The 20,733-nt window shown below is 37.8% G+C and overlaps 1 protein-coding gene across 18 annotated transcripts in view; it reads right to left on the bottom strand.

Moving 5' to 3' along the window:
* Adgrg2 (adhesion G protein-coupled receptor G2) overlaps nt 1-20,733 on the bottom strand; it is a 119,581-nt gene that overhangs the window by 26,732 nt on the left and 72,116 nt on the right. For 5 of the 18 annotated variants that reach the window (XM_076562757.1, XM_076562763.1, XM_076562758.1 and 2 more), the window contains exons 4-13: nt 18,729-18,764; nt 16,018-16,065; nt 13,788-13,826; nt 9,524-9,577; nt 6,692-6,747; nt 5,746-5,801; nt 4,645-4,684; nt 4,161-4,198; nt 2,441-2,535; nt 1,341-1,407 (exon numbers count right to left, since the gene is read on the bottom strand). In XM_076562757.1, coding sequence (XP_076418872.1) covers nt 1,341-1,407; nt 2,441-2,535; nt 4,161-4,198; nt 4,645-4,684; nt 5,746-5,801; nt 6,692-6,747; nt 9,524-9,577; nt 13,788-13,826; nt 16,018-16,065; nt 18,729-18,764 — 529 coding nt within the window. Of the gene's footprint in view, nt 1-1,340; nt 1,408-2,440; nt 2,536-4,160; nt 4,199-4,644; nt 4,685-5,745; nt 5,802-6,691; nt 6,748-9,523; nt 9,578-11,789; nt 11,832-13,787; nt 13,827-15,896; nt 15,921-16,017; nt 16,066-18,728; nt 18,765-20,733 lie in introns of all 18 variants that reach the window. The other 13 variants (XM_076562752.1, XM_076562764.1, XM_076562759.1 and 10 more) reach the window with 7 other exon arrangements.

Raw genomic sequence — 20,733 nt, 5'->3', positions numbered from 1 at the left:
CATATAGATGCAGAGATACACACGTTTGCATACATAGAAATCCCATAAAAACACAAAACCAGAAGTCATAATATACATGCAAAGGACCTATACAGTTAACAAAATTCCCTAACTATTGTTTTCTGAATATAGAAAATTCTGTAAAGTACAAAAAGGAAAAGGTTGAGAAGAGGAAAAGGAGAAAGAGGAGATGGAAATAATAAAATACTGTGGCAGGTCAGTCATGGGTAGCCCTGTGAACATTTTCATTGGTTCATTCATTTTTTCCTGTTTATTTTGTTCTACCCATGACCACATCATATGTGACTTTTGCAGTTTATGGAAATGAGTTTATGGAAGTGACTCTCAATTTTGATTGCACGTTAAACCCACCCAAAGTGTGTTTATCCCCTTTATTTTGGGTTTTTAAGAGAGGGTCTTACTCTATGCAGCCCAGGCTGAAAGTCAAACACACTATGTAGCTCAGGCTGGCCTCAACGTCAAGGTGAGCCTCTTATCTCAGCCTTTTGAGAGAAGGGCTTTAAAGACTTGAATACCTAGGGTATATCTCAGATTATTCTGCTCCAGCATATTTGAGGGTGGTGACTGGGAATCAGCATTTCTAAAAAGTAAAATTTGAGCTAAGTTTTAGCTTATAGAAAGAGGGCAAAACAACAGAGTTCCACATGTCCTTCGTCCAGCATCTTCCAGTGTTCACATCTGACATCCAGAATGAGACCCACATGCCTATTAACATTTAGCACACCAAAAAGTTGTACCATACCCAGCTCTAAAAACAATCTGTAAGGCTTGCCCAGTGATTCCAGTGTATGGCCAAGATTGAGAAACACTGTTTTAAGTTAGTGGTCCAAATGGAAGCTCCACAGAACAGAAAACCATTTTCTCTAAAACTGTAAGCCTCTCTTTACTGGAGTAAATGTGGCTTTGTTGGAAGATGTGTGTTACTAGAGGGCAGGCTTTGAGGTCTCAGATGCTCAAGCCATGCCCAATGTGGCAGCCTCTTCCTGCTGCCTATAGATCAAGATGTACAACTCTCAGCTCCTTTTCCAGCACCGTGTCTGCCTGCACACCACCATGCTTCCTGCCCACCATGATGATAATGCCAAACCTCTGAAAGGGTAAACTAGCCCTCCCATTAAATATTTTCCTTTATAAGAGTTGCCATGGTCATGGTGTCTCTTCACAGCAATAAAATCCTAAGACAGCTAGCATGGTGATTAAATGTTATATGTATATACCATTTTATTTCCATATGTAATTTAATTTATTTGTTTGTTTTTGCTATTTATTTATTTATTTGTTTGTTTGTTTGTGAAAAGCTCAGCAAATGTGTTACCTACCACTGCAGTTTTTCTAATTCTTCTGGTGAGGAAGGACAGGGAGTCCCGAGAGAACAGCAGCACTGCTCTAAAGGAGACAAAAATGAAAAGAACGTGCATGGTCAAGAATAAAGCAAAAGCAAGGTGGTGGCAGCACATGCTTTTAATCCCAGCACTCGGGAGGCAGAGGCAGGCAGATCTCTGTGAGTTCGAGGCCAGCCTGGGCTACAGAGTGAGTTCCAGGACAGGCGCAAAGCTACACAGAGAAACCCTGTCTCAAAAAGCTAAAAGAATAAAGCAAAATAGAAGCCAAGACTCATATAATATACAATTATTATACTGATAGGCTGTGTTTTAAAAGAGTAATTATCTAGAATCAGTCATAAAATTTATTGACTGTTTATATTAACAATTATATACACAATATTGCTAAAATATTTATTGAGTGACTTTTTCTGTTTGTTTATGTACTTGCAATATCAATCTGTCTTCAGAAACTCCAAAGAGGGATTAAGAAGTAAACATATCCTAGAGAAAATTAGCCTAAGTGAAATAGGCCAGGTATAGAAAGACAAATATCACATGGTTTCACTTACTTGTGGAATCTACAAAGGTCTAACTCATGGAAACACAGAATGAAATTGGGGGTTACCAGACGATTTAAAATGAGAAAATTGGAGAATTCTTGATTACAGGACACAAAATTCAGTTAGACGTCATGAGACATACTATGTGACATGGTGACTAATAGTTATTATATTGTATACATGAAAAATGCTAAGAGTACATTTTAAATGTTCTCATCACACAAAGAAAAACTTAAGTATGTGAGGTTATGCATATGCTAAATAGCCTGCCTTAGAAATTCTACAATGTACACCAGAACATCAGTGTACACAGAAATACACATAGCTTGCTTGTCAATTATAAATGAGTCAGCCAACGCCTAGCAACAATCCACTGAATGCTCTACCCAGAGCCCTCCATCTCAATAGAGGTTTTTAAGATCATGTTTTCAGATGGTATCATGATAGTTTATAAGAAAACAGGAAAAAAAAGAACCTTTTCAGACATCAAAATTCATATGAAAAAGATCACAGTCACAGACAGAGACATCTTACCCAGTGGCCAAATCTGTACAGTTTCGAAAGTAGCCATCATGGTGCACACATTTGCTGTCTCATTCAGTTTTATTGTGAATGTACAGTTTAGCGTGCTGTAAAGAGAAATACATGCAGCCAGCATGTTAGTATGTATGGATAGTTAGTACATATATTAGAAATCTGGTTATACTTTGTAATTGAGTTTCCAAACTCAAGAGTGAGAAAGGGGACACTTACAGTGTTTACTTTGCAATATTACCCCAGTAGCCTTACAAACACCCATCTTCAAGGTTGTGATGATTATTCTTGGTTGTCAACTTGACTACATCTAGAATTAACTAAAATTCAAATGGCTGTAAATGATCTTTTCTGAATTAGATCTTTAAGGTGGGAAGATCTACCTTTAATCTGGGCCCCACTTCTGCTGGCAGCCTATATAAAGGACAAGGGAGAAGGAAGCTGGCTCTCCCTTTGCCTGCTTGCTCTCACTCTCAATAGCAAGTCCATACCTTCACTGGCATCAGAGCCTGCTTCTTTGAGGTTTCAGAGTATACTGAAGACCAGCTGAGACATCCAGTCTTGAGGACCGAGCAACTACTGGATGCTTGGACCTTCTGTTGGTAGACATTGTTGGACTAGCTGGACCACAGCCTGCTAGTCGTGTGTGTGTGTGTGTGTGTGTGTGTGTGTGTGTGTGTGTGTGTGTGTGTGTGTGTGTGTTCTATAAGTTCTGTTTCTCTAGAGAACCCTGACTAATACATATGTTCTGTACTTCACTCTCAAAACTTTATTATAAGAAACATCAGGTTCACATTCACAGATGCTTCAGACAAGAGGCCTTCAGTCCATACCTGGCTCCAGGTTCGCTTTGCAGGTATGCAATTTGGCAGCAAAGACTAGCACCTTGACATTTTAAATTTTTGCTACCATCCAAAAAAAAAAAAAACTTGACTATTTGTCTGGTATCCTTAGGCATTTCAAATTTCAGCATAGAAACCTTTCTATAAACCAGCCTAAGCTAAATGTTAAGATCTCTTAAACCCCAAATCTCCTTGAAATTCAATCTAGATATCAGATGACTAGCCATTTAAGCTGTTCACCCTGTTTCTAATGATGTAGGTGGAAAGAAATTAATGCTTAAAATATTGGAGAGAGAGAAAGGAAATGAAGTAGATACCCATAGTATGAAGGGATCCGAAGTATAATTTTATGAAAGATTTGCCATAATTTGTATTAGTGAATAGTTGATGAGTGAAAATTGTCAATTTATAGGGCTTCAAATGCTCAGGGTTCTTGTAGTGAGTTTACCACTTTACAAGCCACTGACTATGCAGCGAGGGCCACCAAGGGACCCAACTTAAAAGAGTTACCTCAACAGCCCCCAATAATTGCTTCACTCCTGCATGTCCTTTTTTCCATCTCTTCTTTCACATTCACTGTGTTCCTATTCCCTTATCTCCTTTCCCAAGCTCCTTATTGTAGGACTTCTTTTCTACCTGGCATTTACCTTGCCTGACCTAATGTGAGCCACTTCAGAGTTAAGGACACTGATGGCCCAAGGAAATGAGAAGAAAGATGTTAACAAAGTGATTTGTATTCATAAAAAATATGAATATAAAATATCACTGATGTTTATTTATGTTAGAGGAAAGTCTTCGAGTTGAAAATTTAAGCTTCCTTGATGCTTTATTTCCATAAATAGAGAAAAGATAGATATAAAAAATTAAAAATGACTTACTTTTGGGTCTCTGCTGTAGCACACATGATAAAGTAAGTCTGAAATAAATAAACAAACATATATACAGTGCTCCACCAGTTACAAATGTCAGAAAAGACAATCCAGGACTAACCACAGAATTTCCAAACCACAAGAACTCCTAGAGATACTGTACATTCCTCTTGCATTCTCAACAAAGCTTCTTCAGGCCATACAAGCTCTGGCTGCCACAGAGTCAGAGAGCTCACTTGTACACAGGTAGCTCAATCTCCTGGAGGTTTTATTTGAAGAAACTTTCAGTCTTACATAACAGCAATCCTACCTCCTTACAGTGCCCACCCATAGCTCCTAGTTCTGAGTTTTGGAACAATGCAACAGATTCATTCACTCTTTTGGCATGATAGGTTTAGGAGAATCTGAATGTGTATACCCAAGAACACAGAATTCCATGCACTCCCTTGAATAGTAATAACGATAAGCAAGATATAGGGTATACTATAGTTACCTCACTTAAGGTCTGTAGAGTTTTGTTGAGCTCTGATCGCCTGTTAATAGAATGAGAGAAACTGACATGAAGGAGACCATTAGTGATGTGAAATTTGAAACAAGGTAGCTTTTTAAGCAATTAGATCCAGTGTGTGGCATGTACTGCTTACAGTATTCACTCTGAAGAGACATGGGGCATAATGAGAGATTGCTATGTTGGGGAAATCAATTATTTATAAGACAAGGAAAACTAACCAGATGGGAGATGGATCAGTCCTAGCTAAGAGCAAGATATAAATTATGGTTGAGCAATTGTGTTATTCATTAGGCTACTGCAAACCCCAAGGCAGCTTCTTCTGGCAGACAGCCAAAGAAAGAGCTGGCCTGGGGCAAAGATTTCTGAGAAGGGTAAGTCATTCATCCTGGGCTTCTGATTAATACCTCATCTGCCATCAATGGACACAGCCTTCTCTGACTCCAGCCCTGTCTCCCCCTCCTTCAACTCCCCTGTGGGAATTTCTCTCACTCCTTGTCTCCATTCCTGCTCCTGCAATATTTTCGTTTCTTTCTATAATGCCCAGTGTTCCTCCTCTGACTTGTGAATCACTGTTTCATGACAATATGAACAAATGGTATACATCATCTTTTTATATTGTGACATAATGTTTTTATCTACAAAGTTCATATTTTAAAACCATGCAGTCAAGTTACCAAAAATATCTAATAATGCTTTAAGTATGTTTACAATTTTGTGCTGGGTCTGTTTTTATATCTCTCCTCAGCTGCATGTGGCTTGCTGACCTTAGGCTGAACACCCTTGCATGAAGTCTGGACTTGAACTTGTCTAACAATAATGCTGGATAATGAATTGTATTAAAATTCAAATACCAATTCAGATGAAGCTGTTGTTTAATTTCAGAGCACCAGAGGGAACAATCTCAGGAGACTGTTAGTTGATGGCAGATAACTGTGGTTAGTTTGCAAAGTAGGCAAGGACCAATTTTCTCTGTATACTTTGGGTCTCTGTATCCTATTCTAGGTCTCCAAAAGCAAAAGGAGCCCAACTGTATCTTTCCACACAGTGTATATGAAGTTTTAAAGCAAACATCAGATTACTCACTTCAGCTCACTTAGAGACCGGACTCCAGGCAAGGTGCCATTAGCTATATCTTGATTCTGTTGGAGGTGAGAACTCATTAAGAAAACAACGAGCACCAAATTGAAACACATTCTCTGACAAGAAGTTTCATTTTTAGCCACCCGAGAGTGAATGCTAACTCCATAAACTACTGATGATCAAATCGAAGTTACATAGATAAGGGGAGTACCCAAGAGTGCATCGGTATTGGCTGAGCCGGTTTGGCTTTATTTATTTTTAAAGTGTCAGAGTCAGTTAAGTTCTGTCTTTATTCTGTCCAAGGGCTCCCCCACAACAGTGCTATTCAAGTTCTCCTCACAACAGGTTTCGGAGTCAAGGTACATCAGTATAGAAAGGGAAATTTGACAGTGATATTGCTGTATTTCTAGAACCCAGCCCATGGCCTGGCATAGGGTAAGCAGTTAGAAAATAGTCAATGAATGAATAAGCACATTTGGCCTAGATTCTCTGGCTCAGTTTAGGTTGCCAGAAAGTGTCTATCACTGTATTTGGCTCTTCCAAGTGGGGGGCACAACCAGATCTGGAAGATTCTTAACTCTCTCTCTCTCTCTCTCTCTCTCTCTCTCTATATATATATATATATATATATATATATATATATATATATATATATGTTGTTGGGAATTTCTAAAGTAATTTGATACTTCTAACTGGTAATATTACCATTCTTATTCAGCAAGCAAACCTTTAGTAAAAACTAAAATATAAGTATTAGAAAAATAACATGATTATTATTAATTCAAGCCCTTAGTACAAAGCTAGAAAGCCAAGGAGACAGATTTGTCTTAAATTTGTTCATAATTCAAACAAATCAAGTATCACAAATAATCTGAACCTTTGGAAAATCTTGAAACACATGGAAATGCACTTTGAAAGATTGCAGTTAAAGAAAATCTTGAAAGCCTACCTGGGTCACATTGTGGTCGTCATCATATTGAAACACTATCTCACCTCTAAAAAACACTAAAAACAAATTTTCAGAAAGAAATTTGAGATTCGTGTCCTTACAGTTTGAGAATTAATACAACACATTACAAGGTCATTAAAATATTTCATAAATGGTTTAATCGTAATCTTTGTTTTGAGTCCTGTTCCTCTACCGATGCTCTTCATTGCTTGTCAATAGAATTTTCAGAAGGTAGGAGCTGTAAAATTCATGTAGGAATTCAGTAAGAGAGAATGTTACCTGCTTGCCCAAGGTGTTTTCATTTCTACTGCTGAAACGTTTTCACTTTAGGATAAGTGGGGACTATGGTTCCAAGGTGACCTTCCAAAGAACATCTTTGACAGCTGGAGTTACAGTGACATAGATGACTGAGAGAAAATGTGTTCCTGAGCAGCTAAGCAGCCTTATGGAAGTCGGTTCTTTGTCAGTTTTTAAATTTGTGTTTTGAGAGTTTCATACACTAGTATTTCCTTTACATCATTTCCCTCCTCCGTCTCCTCCCTTCAACTCCCCCCAATCTCTACCTGGTCTTAAATTCATGGTCTCTTATTCCGTAATTATTATTGTTACACACACAACACACACACTGATTTAGAAATATAATCTGCTGAGTTAATTTAATGAATTTTTATACTGATACACAAATTTCAAATAATATAGCCCATAATTATTAAAACAAATATATTTCAAGTCTATATAAAATTATGCACTTAAAAATAAAGCTCTTGAAACCTTGTTTAGAGTTTCGACTCTGTGTGTGTGTGTGTGTGTGTGTGTGTGTGTGTGTGTGAGAGAGAGAGAGAGAGAGAGAGAAAGAGAGAGAGAGAGAGAGAGAGAGAGAGAGAGAGAGAGAGAGAGAGAGTGAGTTTGTCAACCCCATTCTTGTTGGGTGCATATGTTCACAGCGTAAGTGTCCTGTGAGCCTAGTAGTTCTGGTTGCACAGAACAACCAAAAAGCTACCACCTTTTGACCCTAGCCTAATTCTTCCTGGCCAGATAGCTCCCCGCTTATTCCTAGGTCTTTAATAGGCCTAGACTGGAAACCTGCAAGAAGCAGAGGTTTCGAGTTTTTGGCAGGATATCATGGGATTTCTGGTGCCAGAAGAGTTGGTCCTTTGATGAGGTTGTTTTTACCAGTCACTACGACAAATGGTCAATTCAGTCACTTAACTGGGGAAAACATTACTCCAACCAGATTTCTGGCGTCTGTTATTCAGGATAACTATGTTCGATTTTTAGTTATCAAATATGATTTAGACACAAAATGGAACTAGGCATAAGTCTCAGCCCAAAATATAGGTGATTCCTCCAAATAATGATGTTACAGGGATATAGTGAAGAGAAGGGTAAGAAAGGGGAGCAGGGAAAAAAAAAGAAGAAAAAGTTCTATAAATGCATAAGAATAAAATGTATCCAACATTTGTGTGTGTTTGTGGTGATAGGGATTTAACCCAGAGCCTTGTACATATTAGGCAAATATTCTACCACTGAGCCACACTGTTAGTCCATTTTAAGAAATCTAGACAAGCTAACAGTTTCCTCTTATAGTGTCCCTGGAACAGAAAGCTCACATGAGCACATCTCTCACACACACAGTAGGCAGTATTTGTAAAATACTAACTTTTTAGATTGTATTTAATTATGTATCTATGTATGTAAGTTTGTGAAATGAATGTAGTGTCCTTAGAGATGAGAAGAGGGTGTAGGATTTTCCTGGAACTGGAGGTACAAGTGGTTGTGAGCTGCCCATAGGTGCTAGGAACCAAACTTCAGTCCTCTGCAAGAGCAATATGCTCACCTACCCTCTGATACATCTCATCATCCATGAAGTATTTAAATAGGAGTATTTAAATTTAAATCTTGTTTTCTAATCTATTCAATCATATTTTTACTTGAAACATTATCTGTATTTTTCAGACAAAATATAACACTATAAATAGGAACAAAACAGAAAAGGTAAAAATTCCTCTAATGATTCTTACTGAAATTGATAGCAAGACTTTATATCATAAAATACACCATTGTCTTCCTTTTCTCTCTACCCATGATCTCCAATCCAGTTCTGATCTGCCACAGCATATTTTTCTGTTTTTCACATTTGCTTTCATTGGTTTAAATAAGGAAGAAAGCCCAGAGAGCCAAATCAATGGGAGAAAAGAGGTTGTTTCATGCCTCTGGCCCATGGCAGAAGGAAAAAGTATTCCTATTTCAAAAATAGCATGTTCTCAAGAGATTTCCACCTCAACTTTAAAAACACAGTGGACAGTCTTAGAGATGGCAAAACATTACAGACACTACTGGAATCAGCATTTAATTAAACATCCAAAGGCTCCACATTCTAAAAGTCTGGTTTGTTTTACTTTTAGCAAAGGACAATACCCTGTTTTTGAGGCATAATACTTACAGTCCTATGAAAAAGCTTGAGAGATTTACATATAAAAGTGACTTCCAACAATCAATAATAATTTTATTATTAAGTATATTCATGAATGAAATCTAAGATGACTAGAACTAGTATGGATTTAGAGCTAAAGTTAAAATGTTAGTCACAGAGTCCCAAGCTTCATATTAAGGAAGTTTATCAATCTTCTCTGACCAGAAAATGGAAAGATAATTTCAGCCAGGTCTAAAGTTTACTTTTGTTTTTATTAGGGACTTCCAGTAGCCTGGTTGTATTTTTCAAAAAAGAGGACAAATCAGAAAGGCACATGCAAACACAACAGGAGAAAAATAAACCATTTCTCTCTGTGGACCAGACTTATTTGGTTATGTGTGATGCTCACTAGAACTAACCTGAGTCATTGCAAATAGATGACAAATTGCAGATATTTCTCTGGGATTTGACTCCTGAAAAAAAAGAGAGAAAGAAACCTAGTTGGTTAAGCATGCTAATAACTGTGCTATATACTGCACTGTTAAGAAAATTTGCAAATGAAGCCATCAAATGTAGACCAAAAGTATTAAAAAGCTAAACAGAATTGGCTGGATAAAATTACAACAAGAATAATGGAATGCAGCTATGGGATGTGACTGTACTACTCTTTGGCACACCACTGTCTGACCTTCAGTCCTTCTCTGAAATTTCTTTGTCCCCTTTCTAATTAATCCTTCTCTTGTTCAATATAAGTAGAGAGCCATGGAAACAAATCATGTATAGAAAATTTATGTGGGCTAGTCTAGAATCATAGGCCTTCCTTCCCTTCCAAGGTAGGAAAATCCTAGAAGACTCTAATGTTGATCTTAGCTCATATAGAGTACTCAACAAATGCACACTAGAAATAATAGTAATGTTACAATTTCACTTCATGAACAAAAGTTACAAAATTCAAAGCATATTTGCTGAGTATTTTCTATATTTTCTTGAATAATATAGGGTCTTGAGAGGTCACACATACAGACCCTGCCCGCAAGAAGCTTACACTCTGGTGGGTGATACCAGTCAGGAAATAAAAGGGTCACGTGATAGCACTTTACAATCTAGTGGATGATACTAGCCAGGAAATAAAAAAAGTTGAGTGATGGGCAGGACATCAGGCCACACAAACACACAAAGGAGGAAGAGATGAATTAAGTGAGATTAAGTGAGCCATGTTAAAAAAAAAACTTTATGTAGGTCAACCTGACAAACACTTTGTCCTTTATGAAAGAAGGGCATCTTTTTGTTTTATTTGAAAAGATCTCAAAGTTCCATTCAATAATAGTATCTTTCTGTTGGCATATAAGAAATAAGAAAATGGGAGGGTGGGGAAGGCAAATGCTGTTGAGGTACTAAGTAAACCAGTGAAGGAACAAAGATAATTCAAAAGATTATTGTGCTAAGCAATATTTTGTCTCCTTGTTATGTCTTCTTTGGTCAGAATTATACATGCAATGTCCAAATGCAAGCTTATTTCCAGTGGGCAGTATGAGTTTGTTCCTGCGAGAAATTAGTTTGGATGCAAATGAAAATTGTAATTTTTACTTAGTGCCTGTGATATGGTTTCTGTCAGAATGATTTATTGGTGTTTGAGTGTCATGCTCCAGTTAAATTCAGATTCTGTGAACAGACTTGAATTTCACCCTGTGCAAAGTATTATAAAATGTATAGATGGTAGGTAGTAATGCTTTCAGGAATCTTGAAACCAACGTTCTCTTGCTTGCTAAGCTTGTCATTCTGATCCAGATTTTACCTGCATCTCCGTTTCTGCTCTCCACAATGAGAGTTTTCTTCCCAACTTCTACAACTGTTGTCTATAATTCCCACCCCTCCCCCAGTACATGACCAAAGATAATTCTTTAAATCCTGACTGAGAACAACTTTATCTGAGAAGGTCAGATAATAAATATTTTAGGTTTTGTGAGCTAGGTGGTTTCTGATGTAACTACCCAGTTCTGTGTAGCAGAAAAGCAGCCATAGAAAATAATTTAAACAAATAGACAGGGCAATGTTCCAATAAAATTCTATTTACAGAAACAGGCAGTAAGCCAGATTTTCATATTGAAATCAACGTAAAGCCTTTGTTAGACATTCCTTGTGTGCCTGGGCTTGCACTGAACACTGAAGAGTACATCACTTCTTCATTTAAAAAAAGGTTCAGTCCCTTAGTTCTTTTGTTGATTACATTCTGTGGATAATCTCATTACCACTAGCCCCTCTATTCCCTATGTATCTTAATTATGTTAGAAATATCTGTGGGTCTAGGGTGTAGCTTTGGGGGTAGAGTGCACACTTAGCATGTGAGGGCCTATGTTCAATCCTCAATACCTAAACAAACAAACACACATCATACTGGTAGAATCCTTGACTGTATCTGCATGCATGTTCATGCCAGTTTGGTTACCCTGTCTTACCCTTAGATGAAAAGATTCTTGAGGGTAGGCACTGGTGTCTGATCACTATTACACAGACCAAAACATCTAGTATAATTTTAGGTACCCAGTGAATACACATCCATTCATTAAGAACAGATTTTATTTTTAAAAAGTATGAAAAAAGACAAAGAAATCATAAATACCAGCCATTTCTTTAGTTTTACTTTAGTTATAAAAAGAAAGTCTTGATATTGATAATAAGTCATACCTGATGCATTGGAGGTTTTTACTATAGTGATTTTAGTTTTTTCTGCAAAGAAGCAATTTAAATATTAGAGCAGAATTGTTGCTGTTTTAAAAAAACAATTTGCCATGAGTATCATTTTTTTTTTTTTTAGTGAAGTGCTAAGAAAAGCACACTGTTGACATTTTGACGATCCCTTCAGTCATCTCAGCAGCAGAATGAATGGGACACTCATTCACAGAACATGCACCACTGGCCTAGGGTGGGTCTGAGAGTTGAAGTTGCATGTTTACCCAGTTAGATCATACCCATTACACATCCCACTGCTTGTGTAATTCTACTTCAGTTTCCAGGCACTACGACTAGAGCAATCAATGTGAATTTATAATGCAGGTAGGTAGAAGTAAGTTGGAAACAGCCTTCGGATGACAGGTTGTAAGAACAGGTAGTTCAGAATGAAAGTCAGTGTGAATCAGTCTATACTGAATCCAAAATATTGCTAGTTTAGTTTACCATCAAGAATCTTGATTGCTTCTTTAGGGGCAATACAATACTATCCTCTCTGTACTGGCAGATAAAACTGCTCTCAGAGAAGTCAAGACCATTCAACAAGTGTTGCATAACAAGCTCATAGTAGAACCAGGATTGCTCAAGTTAGGGGCCCACAGGCAAGTATTAAAGTGCTCTGAGGAGCCAAGCCTCAGGAATATCTTTCCAAAGGCGTTTGGAGACAAAGTCCACAGTCCATCCCCTAGATGATGGAGAATCAGGTTCAGAGAGACTTGTGTAAGGAGGATTGCCAACTATAAGAGGCTGTATTCAGGGCACAGATTGGCAAAGAAATTCTGTCTCCTAGAGGAGATAGGCAAATTGTGAAAGAAAGACTAAGTTCAGAGCTTGGAGACATCCTGAAGAATAATGATATTATAGGGACGGTTTCATAAACTTTGGTATGTTTGTTACTGATTGAGTTTACTTCAGTGTGTGAATCATAGACAATGGTTGGTGGGATTTACAGAGGTGGATACCACTTCGCACTGTCATTAATAATCCTTTGTACATTATTTTGTTTGCTTTGCTGTTTTTCTTTCCATAGTAAGTGAAGCACAATTGTGAAAATAATTGTATTTTTGTAGCTAAATGCAGAAAAATATTCAACTTCACTAATAATAAAGAATGAAGAATACTAAAGAATCAAGAAAAAATGTAATAATATATAATGTAGTCTCAGCAAAGGTACAGTGACATGGCAGTTCTCATTCACTGCTGGCAGAATGTTGTGGGGTACAATTTTTCTAAAAGGAAATTAGGCAGTAGTTCTCAGGGGCCTTAAAATATTCATACTGCTGACTCATTATGTCCAATCCATGGAATGTATCCTATAGAAATCAGGGATGAATGCAAAGATGTTGGCATCAGGATGTTCATTGCAACAACTTCTAGTAAAAAAATACAAACAACTTTAATGTTTAACATATGGCACACAATGGAATATCATCAAGTCATTAATAGCAAGAGACCATGGAAAATACTAACAATTTAATATTAAGTTAAAAGAGAAATATAAAATCTGTGTAAATTATGATTATTCTGCAAAAGGGTAATTATATATATAATTGCAAGTGAAATGTGTATATATATATGTATGTATATATATATATATAAGCAAAACTGAAAATGTACTAAATTACTAACAATAATAGTCTTAGTAAAGTAACACTAAAGATTTCCCCATATTCTGGATTTTATGAGCTAATATGCATGGCTATGATATACAAAAGAGAACAAATGTTATTTTAAGAAGAGTGATATGGCCATAACAGGAAGCTTAGGAGTATGGTGACAACAGAAGGATAGCTCAATGACAGAGTCAAAGAGCACTCATTCAAAGGTTGACCACCTAGGGAGATGAGCAAAGGAACAATAGAAACTTGTTCCTTTACTAATCCATCAGACCCCCAGGTACGAAGAACTCAAGAAGCCACAGAAGACAATCTATGGTACTAGGAAATGTGAAATTACCTGTTTTGTTTAAAGTCGACAACACTTCTGAAGCAGCATCTAAAATAAAATAATAACAAACGGCATAATTACTGGCATGGCTAACAAGTGTGACTCTTTCCAGATTCCTTAAACACTTCAATTTCCCTGAAATCTAGACAGTAGAGTTTTGCAAAATCTAACTGGTACTAGCCAATGCACTGTCCCCACACCCATTCTCTGCTCTTCAGCCCCAAGATGAAGTTGAGTACACATTTATTCTTTGAGAATGTATTTTCTGAATGTCTGCTGTGTGTGTGTAACACATAGCAACACTCCAATATTCATTAGACTTAACTTTACCCATTTATGCTATTTAATATTTTTGTCCCATGGCAGAAAAGGGGATGGAAAGATTGGAAGAGACAGAGGACAAGGAGGACAAGAGTGAAACAGAATCTTCTGGACATGACAGGACTCCTGCACTCATGAACTCACACAGCTGTGGTTACCTGGACAGGATCAGCCCAGTTAACATTCTAGCATGGAATGAGAAGGGCTTCATGAGATCCCCCTACCCCTAATTGAGGAGCTATGGACAGCTGATGCTTTTGGGGGAGAGAGAGTCAACTTTCTTTAAGGTTTGACCACCCTTCAGCGGATGGCTCCATGTTCAAGACTATATACGGGCAGCACAAAGTGGAGTTGATGTGTTAATTTTTTAAAAAAGAGGACACGAACTTGGGGTTGGATAGGGAGATGAGGGTGGACCTGGAAGGAGTTAGTGAGGAGAGTGGAGGGCGTTTGTGATCAAAATACATTGTGTGGGATTACCCCAAAATTAATAAAAATGTTTAAAAAAAAGAAAAAAATTGTCCTTTTTTCTCCATGTTAATGAGAAATCCCTCTTGGATATGAATTTTTATAACATGAATAACAACTTTAATAGCCCTGGGGATGCTTAGTAGCTTTCACCAGTGGCACATTCTTACAAAGGAAGTTAAATATAATGCTAGTTTAAGTTTGGAGTTCTTAAGCATTATCAACTTTTAGGAAAATTTCATTTTGATCCTATTTGATAAAAAAAATCCAATTAAAATGGATTCTACAGGTATTTCTTTAAGTGAAAAGAATTCTAGAATTTATTATTAGAGATGAAAGTTTAGGGAAAAAAATGGTATACGCACATGCCTGCAATCTTAACAACTGAGAGGCCAAGGCCAAAGAATTGTGAGTTTGAGTCCAGCCTGGGCGACATAGTGAGACCTCATCTCAAAAAACAAACAAGCAAATAACTAGGCAAACACAATGCACTGTCATGCTTAAATGCATCCATCTATACCCCACACAATAAGAAGCACTGCAGCCAAAGCTGGACTGAAGATAATCCTTCCACTGAGCAAAGTAATCACACCCAAATCTGACAACAGTCGGTTCTTCGAATGGGGCGAATTATGAATTTAATCAGCTTCAATCAGTAAAAGATACATTTATGATTATTTAGCTCCGTAATCACCAACCACAGGGTAGAATTTTATTTTAACCAAGAGATTCTGAGAAGTGTTGGGGTTTGCTTCCCTTCAGAGGGCAGAGAACAGAATGTCCTGTTCACCTACTTCCCTGGGATATAGTGAGGTTCTTTGTTCTCTTCTCTAACATGATGAGGAGCCAGTGTTTTGTTTTTTGTTTTGTTTTGTTGTTGTTGCCCATTTCATGCTATTTAAAAATCACCCATCAAGGGACTGTCTTTGAACACTGTGTCCTCCAAATTCATGCTGAATCATATTGAAGTCACTGGATGTACTTCCCACAGTTAAATAATCTGTCATGTCAAATTTGTTGGCATTGTGTTAGAGAGCAAATGGAATGGAGTACTTAAAGAGTGTAAACGTTTCTAGTATTTTCTAGAATAGTTACAGAGGTAGAGGGATTGTTTTTTTTTCTTCCATGATCACAGACATTTTATCAATTACCCAGAATAGTTACTCTTACATGTTGGCAGGTTTTAAGTTTTGGAGTGTTGGATTATATGGGATTACTTAGTGTATCCAGATATAATTTAGAGATAGAAGTCTTCATCACCACTTATTTATTATACTGCTATTCGTATGAAGGGTTATCAATTTTCACTTGCTTCAGAAACATTCTTACCATTGAGGCTTGTAGTTTCTACCTCTTTATTTTTCCCAAGGAGAAGAAGACAAAGGTATAATTAAAACAAAAACATAACAAATTGGACTACATCTAGGCTTAAAGATTTTCAAAATCTTGCCTGGTGTACCATTGGAGTAGGGGACAAGACTGACAAGAGATGATTCAGCTGCAGAGAGAAAAAAGTAAGTGAATATTTTGAAACAATTATATTTCTTTTGAGCCAAGGTCTCAATGTATAGCCTTGGCTTGAAACAATTATTTATGAAATTTTAAGAAGCCATAACTCTTGAGATACAATTATAAAAAGTAGAAAAAGTGCTATGAGACTCAAATCAGTCTGCTGAACCTTTAGACTATCACAGCAATAAATTAGGAACAAAATCGGAATAAAATAAATGATAGTTTCATTATTCTCCAGCCAAGAGAGTTCTAGAAAACATTTAAAATAACTGTCATGGTTATATTGTCATGTTGACTCCACACTATTATAATGATGCCTGCCAACTGCCAGGTCTTCCTTCCCATGGTACATTTAGAATGTGTGTGTGTGTGTGTGTGTGTGTGTGTGTGTGTGTGTGTGTGTGTAAAATATCATTCAATACTAGAGTACCTAGCCTATTTCTTGGCAAGCCATTTAAAAATATGGCTGCTATTAAGGCAATAAATCAAGTTATGAATTTCTTGTGGAATGACTCCACTCATGCTAGGAAGTCAAACTATTACACACATTTCAAATGTTTAAATATTTAAGAGATTCAGTGGTTTGCTCTCTACCTAAACATGCAGAGAATCACAAAACACTTTACAACTGAAATAAAGCTTACAGTAGAGAACTTGATTTTCAGCTGGTATGGACAAAATCTGGGTGTGTTGAAGCACTTGGCTGGCCTTTTTCAGACTGCTCGTGGGTTGGCTAAACACACACACACACACACCCTGTCTGTCCCATATTCTTGCTTTCATATTTTGTCATTTACTATATTTATTCTTTTAAACAATTGCCAAGATCTTTCTTGAGGAATAAGACTGGTTCGAGGCAATCCTAGTCAAAGGGTGCTTAGGAGGCAGAACAAAATAATTGGCCAGAGCCAGTTTTTAATGAATGACTATTAATTCTTTTGGATGTTGACAAATGGTGACACAATTCAAAGAAGAGGCCTGTGGGCATAGTTGTCTTCCTCCGTTGACACTACACTGGGTCTTGCCATCTGGTTTGTGCATCCCTACCCCCAGGGCACCCAGAGCCCAAGTTATGACTAGAACTCACAAAACACTACTCTCCATTTTATACAAACAGGGTTTTGCAGACTTTGCTATGATTGCATTTGCCAAGAGCTATTCTACTAGAGCAGTGGTTCCCAACCTTCCTAATGCTGTGACTCTTTAATACAGTTCCTCATGTTGTGCTGACCCCCACCCCAGCCATAAAATTATTTTCATTGCTACTCCATAACTGTAATTTTGCTACTGTTATGAATTGTAATGTAAATATCTGTGTTTTCCAGTGGTCTTAGGTGACCCCTGTGAAAGAATCATTCAGCCTCCTAAAGACTCTTGACCCATATGTTGAGAACTGAGTACTAGAAGGAAAATACACTAGCATGATGAACCTAGAAACTCAACAACTAGGGGCCAAGCTGACAAGGACAAGAGCTTGGGCTTTGGTGGCTTACAGTTCAGGGTTTGAATCTTTATCCATAACGTAATAACTCATGCTAACGACAGTCGTTTATTTATCGTATAGCAGGTACACGTAGTCTCTTATTTCATCTTTAACTATCTCATGAAGCAGATACTACTGTTCTCCTCAATTTACACAGGAAGTAACTGAGGCACAGAAAGGTTAAGGAACCTGCCTCAAATCTGAGCTAGTGATGGAGGTGGAAGGGTGGTAGCTTACTTAATTCAAACCCAAGAGACAGGTTGGCTCCAGAGAATGTGTTAATATGACCAAGTTTCTCCTGCTGAGCCTGTTTCCACATCTATAGCATGAACATAATGATTCCTATGCTGCAAGCCTGAGAGGAATGAGCTGTCTGAAGACTTCCAGGTACAATAGTACATGTATAAGAGATGGCTGCAATTATTAATTGATTTAGATGATTGAAAGAATAACAACAGAAATTCATTTTCACAGTCCTAAGGATGGACTATCAGCTGACTGACAACCCTTCTGAACACTTGGTATATCAGAAAGAAAACAGGTAGGGCACAAAGAAGCCATGCGCTACCTGTGTGATGTAGGGCAAGAAGCTGTGAGATCTTAGACAAGTTATCCAGCAGCCCTAGGCTCTGTTCTCTCACCATAAGATACTAGGATGCTAGTTCCAGCTGTCAGTCTCCCAGTAGAGTACTGTTCTCGGTTCCTGTAGGTTCTAGTTATATATTTCTCTTTATTTGCCTTCCCATTGTCATATGTGCTAAGTTCTTAGAAGCCTCTGGAAAGAGATTCTTTAAGTGAAGGTACTGAAGGAGTGTATTTAAAAGAACAGCTCACCCTGCAATTGCAACAAAACTTGGCATGTTCAAGTTCTTGATGCTGTTCAGATTTGTGAGCCAGAATACTGAACATAGCTGAAGCAGTTAAGCAGCTACCCGATGAAGTCCATAGTCCCTAGAGAGTTATTCCCCAGCTTTGCTAGGCAATATGGAAGGATCAATATGCCTGTCTGCTCTTGGTCTTGTTGGTGTATGTTTAATGACAATTAATTGAACCAAGCTTCTTAAAGGAAAACAGTTTCGCTGTATCTGACCATATGTCATACTGCACGGAGGACTTTCAGAGTAATGCTTTCCTGAGATGCCCCAAAGTCATAAAATAACTCTTACCAGATGGTGATAGCAAACTGGAATTACCAGCGTCTTCTGTCAAAGAAAAAAGTGATTTAGTATTAGTTTGGTTTGTTCACATATTTGTAGGCGACTAACATTTTTAATGGCAATGAATGTAAATTGAGCTGCAAATGACTACCAAAAGAGGGCAGCATGTTATTTTACTATTGTTTGCCACACCCTGTTTCAGTGTTTCAGTTCTCTACAAAGATAGCTTTTTAGTGAAGTACTCCTCCCAGTTTTTAACTCTTGTTTACGTGTGTGTGTGTGTGTGTGTGTGTGTGTGTGTGTTAGATGCACACATGTGCATGTAGGTGCCCATGCATGTTTATGCAGAAGCCAGAAGAGAATATTGGGTGTCCTCTTCTATCTCACTCCACTTTACCATTTATCTATCTATCTATCTATCTATCTATCTATCTATCTATCTATCTATCTATCTATCTATCGACAGGGTCCTTCACTGAGTCTGAAGCTCATTGTTTGGGCTAGGCTGATTAGCCAGTAAGCTCCTGGCATCTGCTTATCTCCACTCCCCAACACTGGACATACAGGCACATGCAACCATGCTGGATTTTTATGTGGGTTCTGAGGACTTGAACTCAGGTTCTTTTGTTTTCACAGCAAGCACTCTTGAACACTAAGCCATCTCCCCATGTCTTCAATTTTTAAACTATTTATAGCGCTCTATATTTGGTGCTGTATAATATATAAATGTATAATGTACACTTCAAACTAAGGAGATGGCTAAGACTTTAAGCTGTTGTTCAATGTTCATTGAATATATAGAAAAAGTGTACATCTGCATAAATTAAATTTTATTAACTATGCTTATTTTTTAACACAAACTTTTATTTTTGAAGTCAATGTATATTTATTTCCAGATGATACAGTTCTATACAGAAGAACCTAGAGTACACACATACACACACACACACACACACACACACACACACACACACACACACCTCCTAGAGCTGATAAATATTCAGAAAAGTAACCGTATCCTATGGTGACATTTTATTTGTGCTTTAATAAATAAAGTTTGCCTGGAGATCAGAGGAAATAGCAAGCCATTTTAAGTAAACAAAGAAGTCAGGCAGCAGTAGCACAGGCCCTTAATCCAGTCACTTGGCAGGCAGGATCTGTGTGTGTTCAAGGCCACACTGGAAACAGAGTCAGGTGTGGTGGCACACACCTTAAATTCTAAAACTAGTTAACCATAAAGATCCAGAGGTCTGTACAGACAGACAAGAAGTGACAGAGCTGGGCAAGAAGAGGAAGTGATATAGCTGGGCTAAGAGAGACAATGAGAGAACAAAACAGAAAAGGCATATAAATGTGAGTATACAGGAAGGAGGTCTCTTTTTAGTCTATTATACCATCTCTTTCTTCTGAGTTGGACTAAATCAGCCACCTTTGGGTGAATAAACTACAAGAACTGCTGAGTTATTTGTTTTGGGGAAATGCTCAGATCCCTTAAAAGAAAACAGTTCTATTTTTTTCTGTGCAGGAAAATAATACATGCTTGGGGCTGGTGAAATGGCTCGGTGGTTAATAGCACTTGCTATTCTACGGGACCTAAATTCAATTCTCAGCACCCACATAAAAATCCAGCATGGTCATATGTTGTGGAGGCTCACAAAGGTTTCCTAGTGAGATCTGAGCTTGCTTTACCCTGCAGGTCTGCATTAGAGGATTGTTTGACCATGTGTGTGGTTACCAGGTGATTGGAAGGGGTTTGCACTTGGCTGTGCTAAGGGGAGGTCTTTTGCTCCACGCCTTGTCATTCCTATAAATAGCCCTTTAGAAGAGACAGGAGGGGCCGGTGGATAAGAAACCAGGCCCTCCCGAGGCTATCCCGTGTTTCTGTTTCTCTCCTCTCTATCTTTCTATCTAATATCTCTTATCCCTCTCTCCTCAAGAGTACCCTGTCATAAAATCTGAGAGCCAGTCGTCCAGATGGGCTCCCATAATATGTACCTGTAACCCCAGTGTTGGA

This window comes from Peromyscus maniculatus, chromosome X, assembly GCF_049852395.1.
Source record: "Peromyscus maniculatus bairdii isolate BWxNUB_F1_BW_parent chromosome X, HU_Pman_BW_mat_3.1, whole genome shotgun sequence".
Lineage (NCBI taxonomy): Eukaryota > Metazoa > Chordata > Mammalia > Rodentia > Cricetidae > Peromyscus > Peromyscus maniculatus.
Note: the sequence above shows the minus strand (reverse complement) of the source record. Positions and strands in the feature narration are given on the sequence as shown.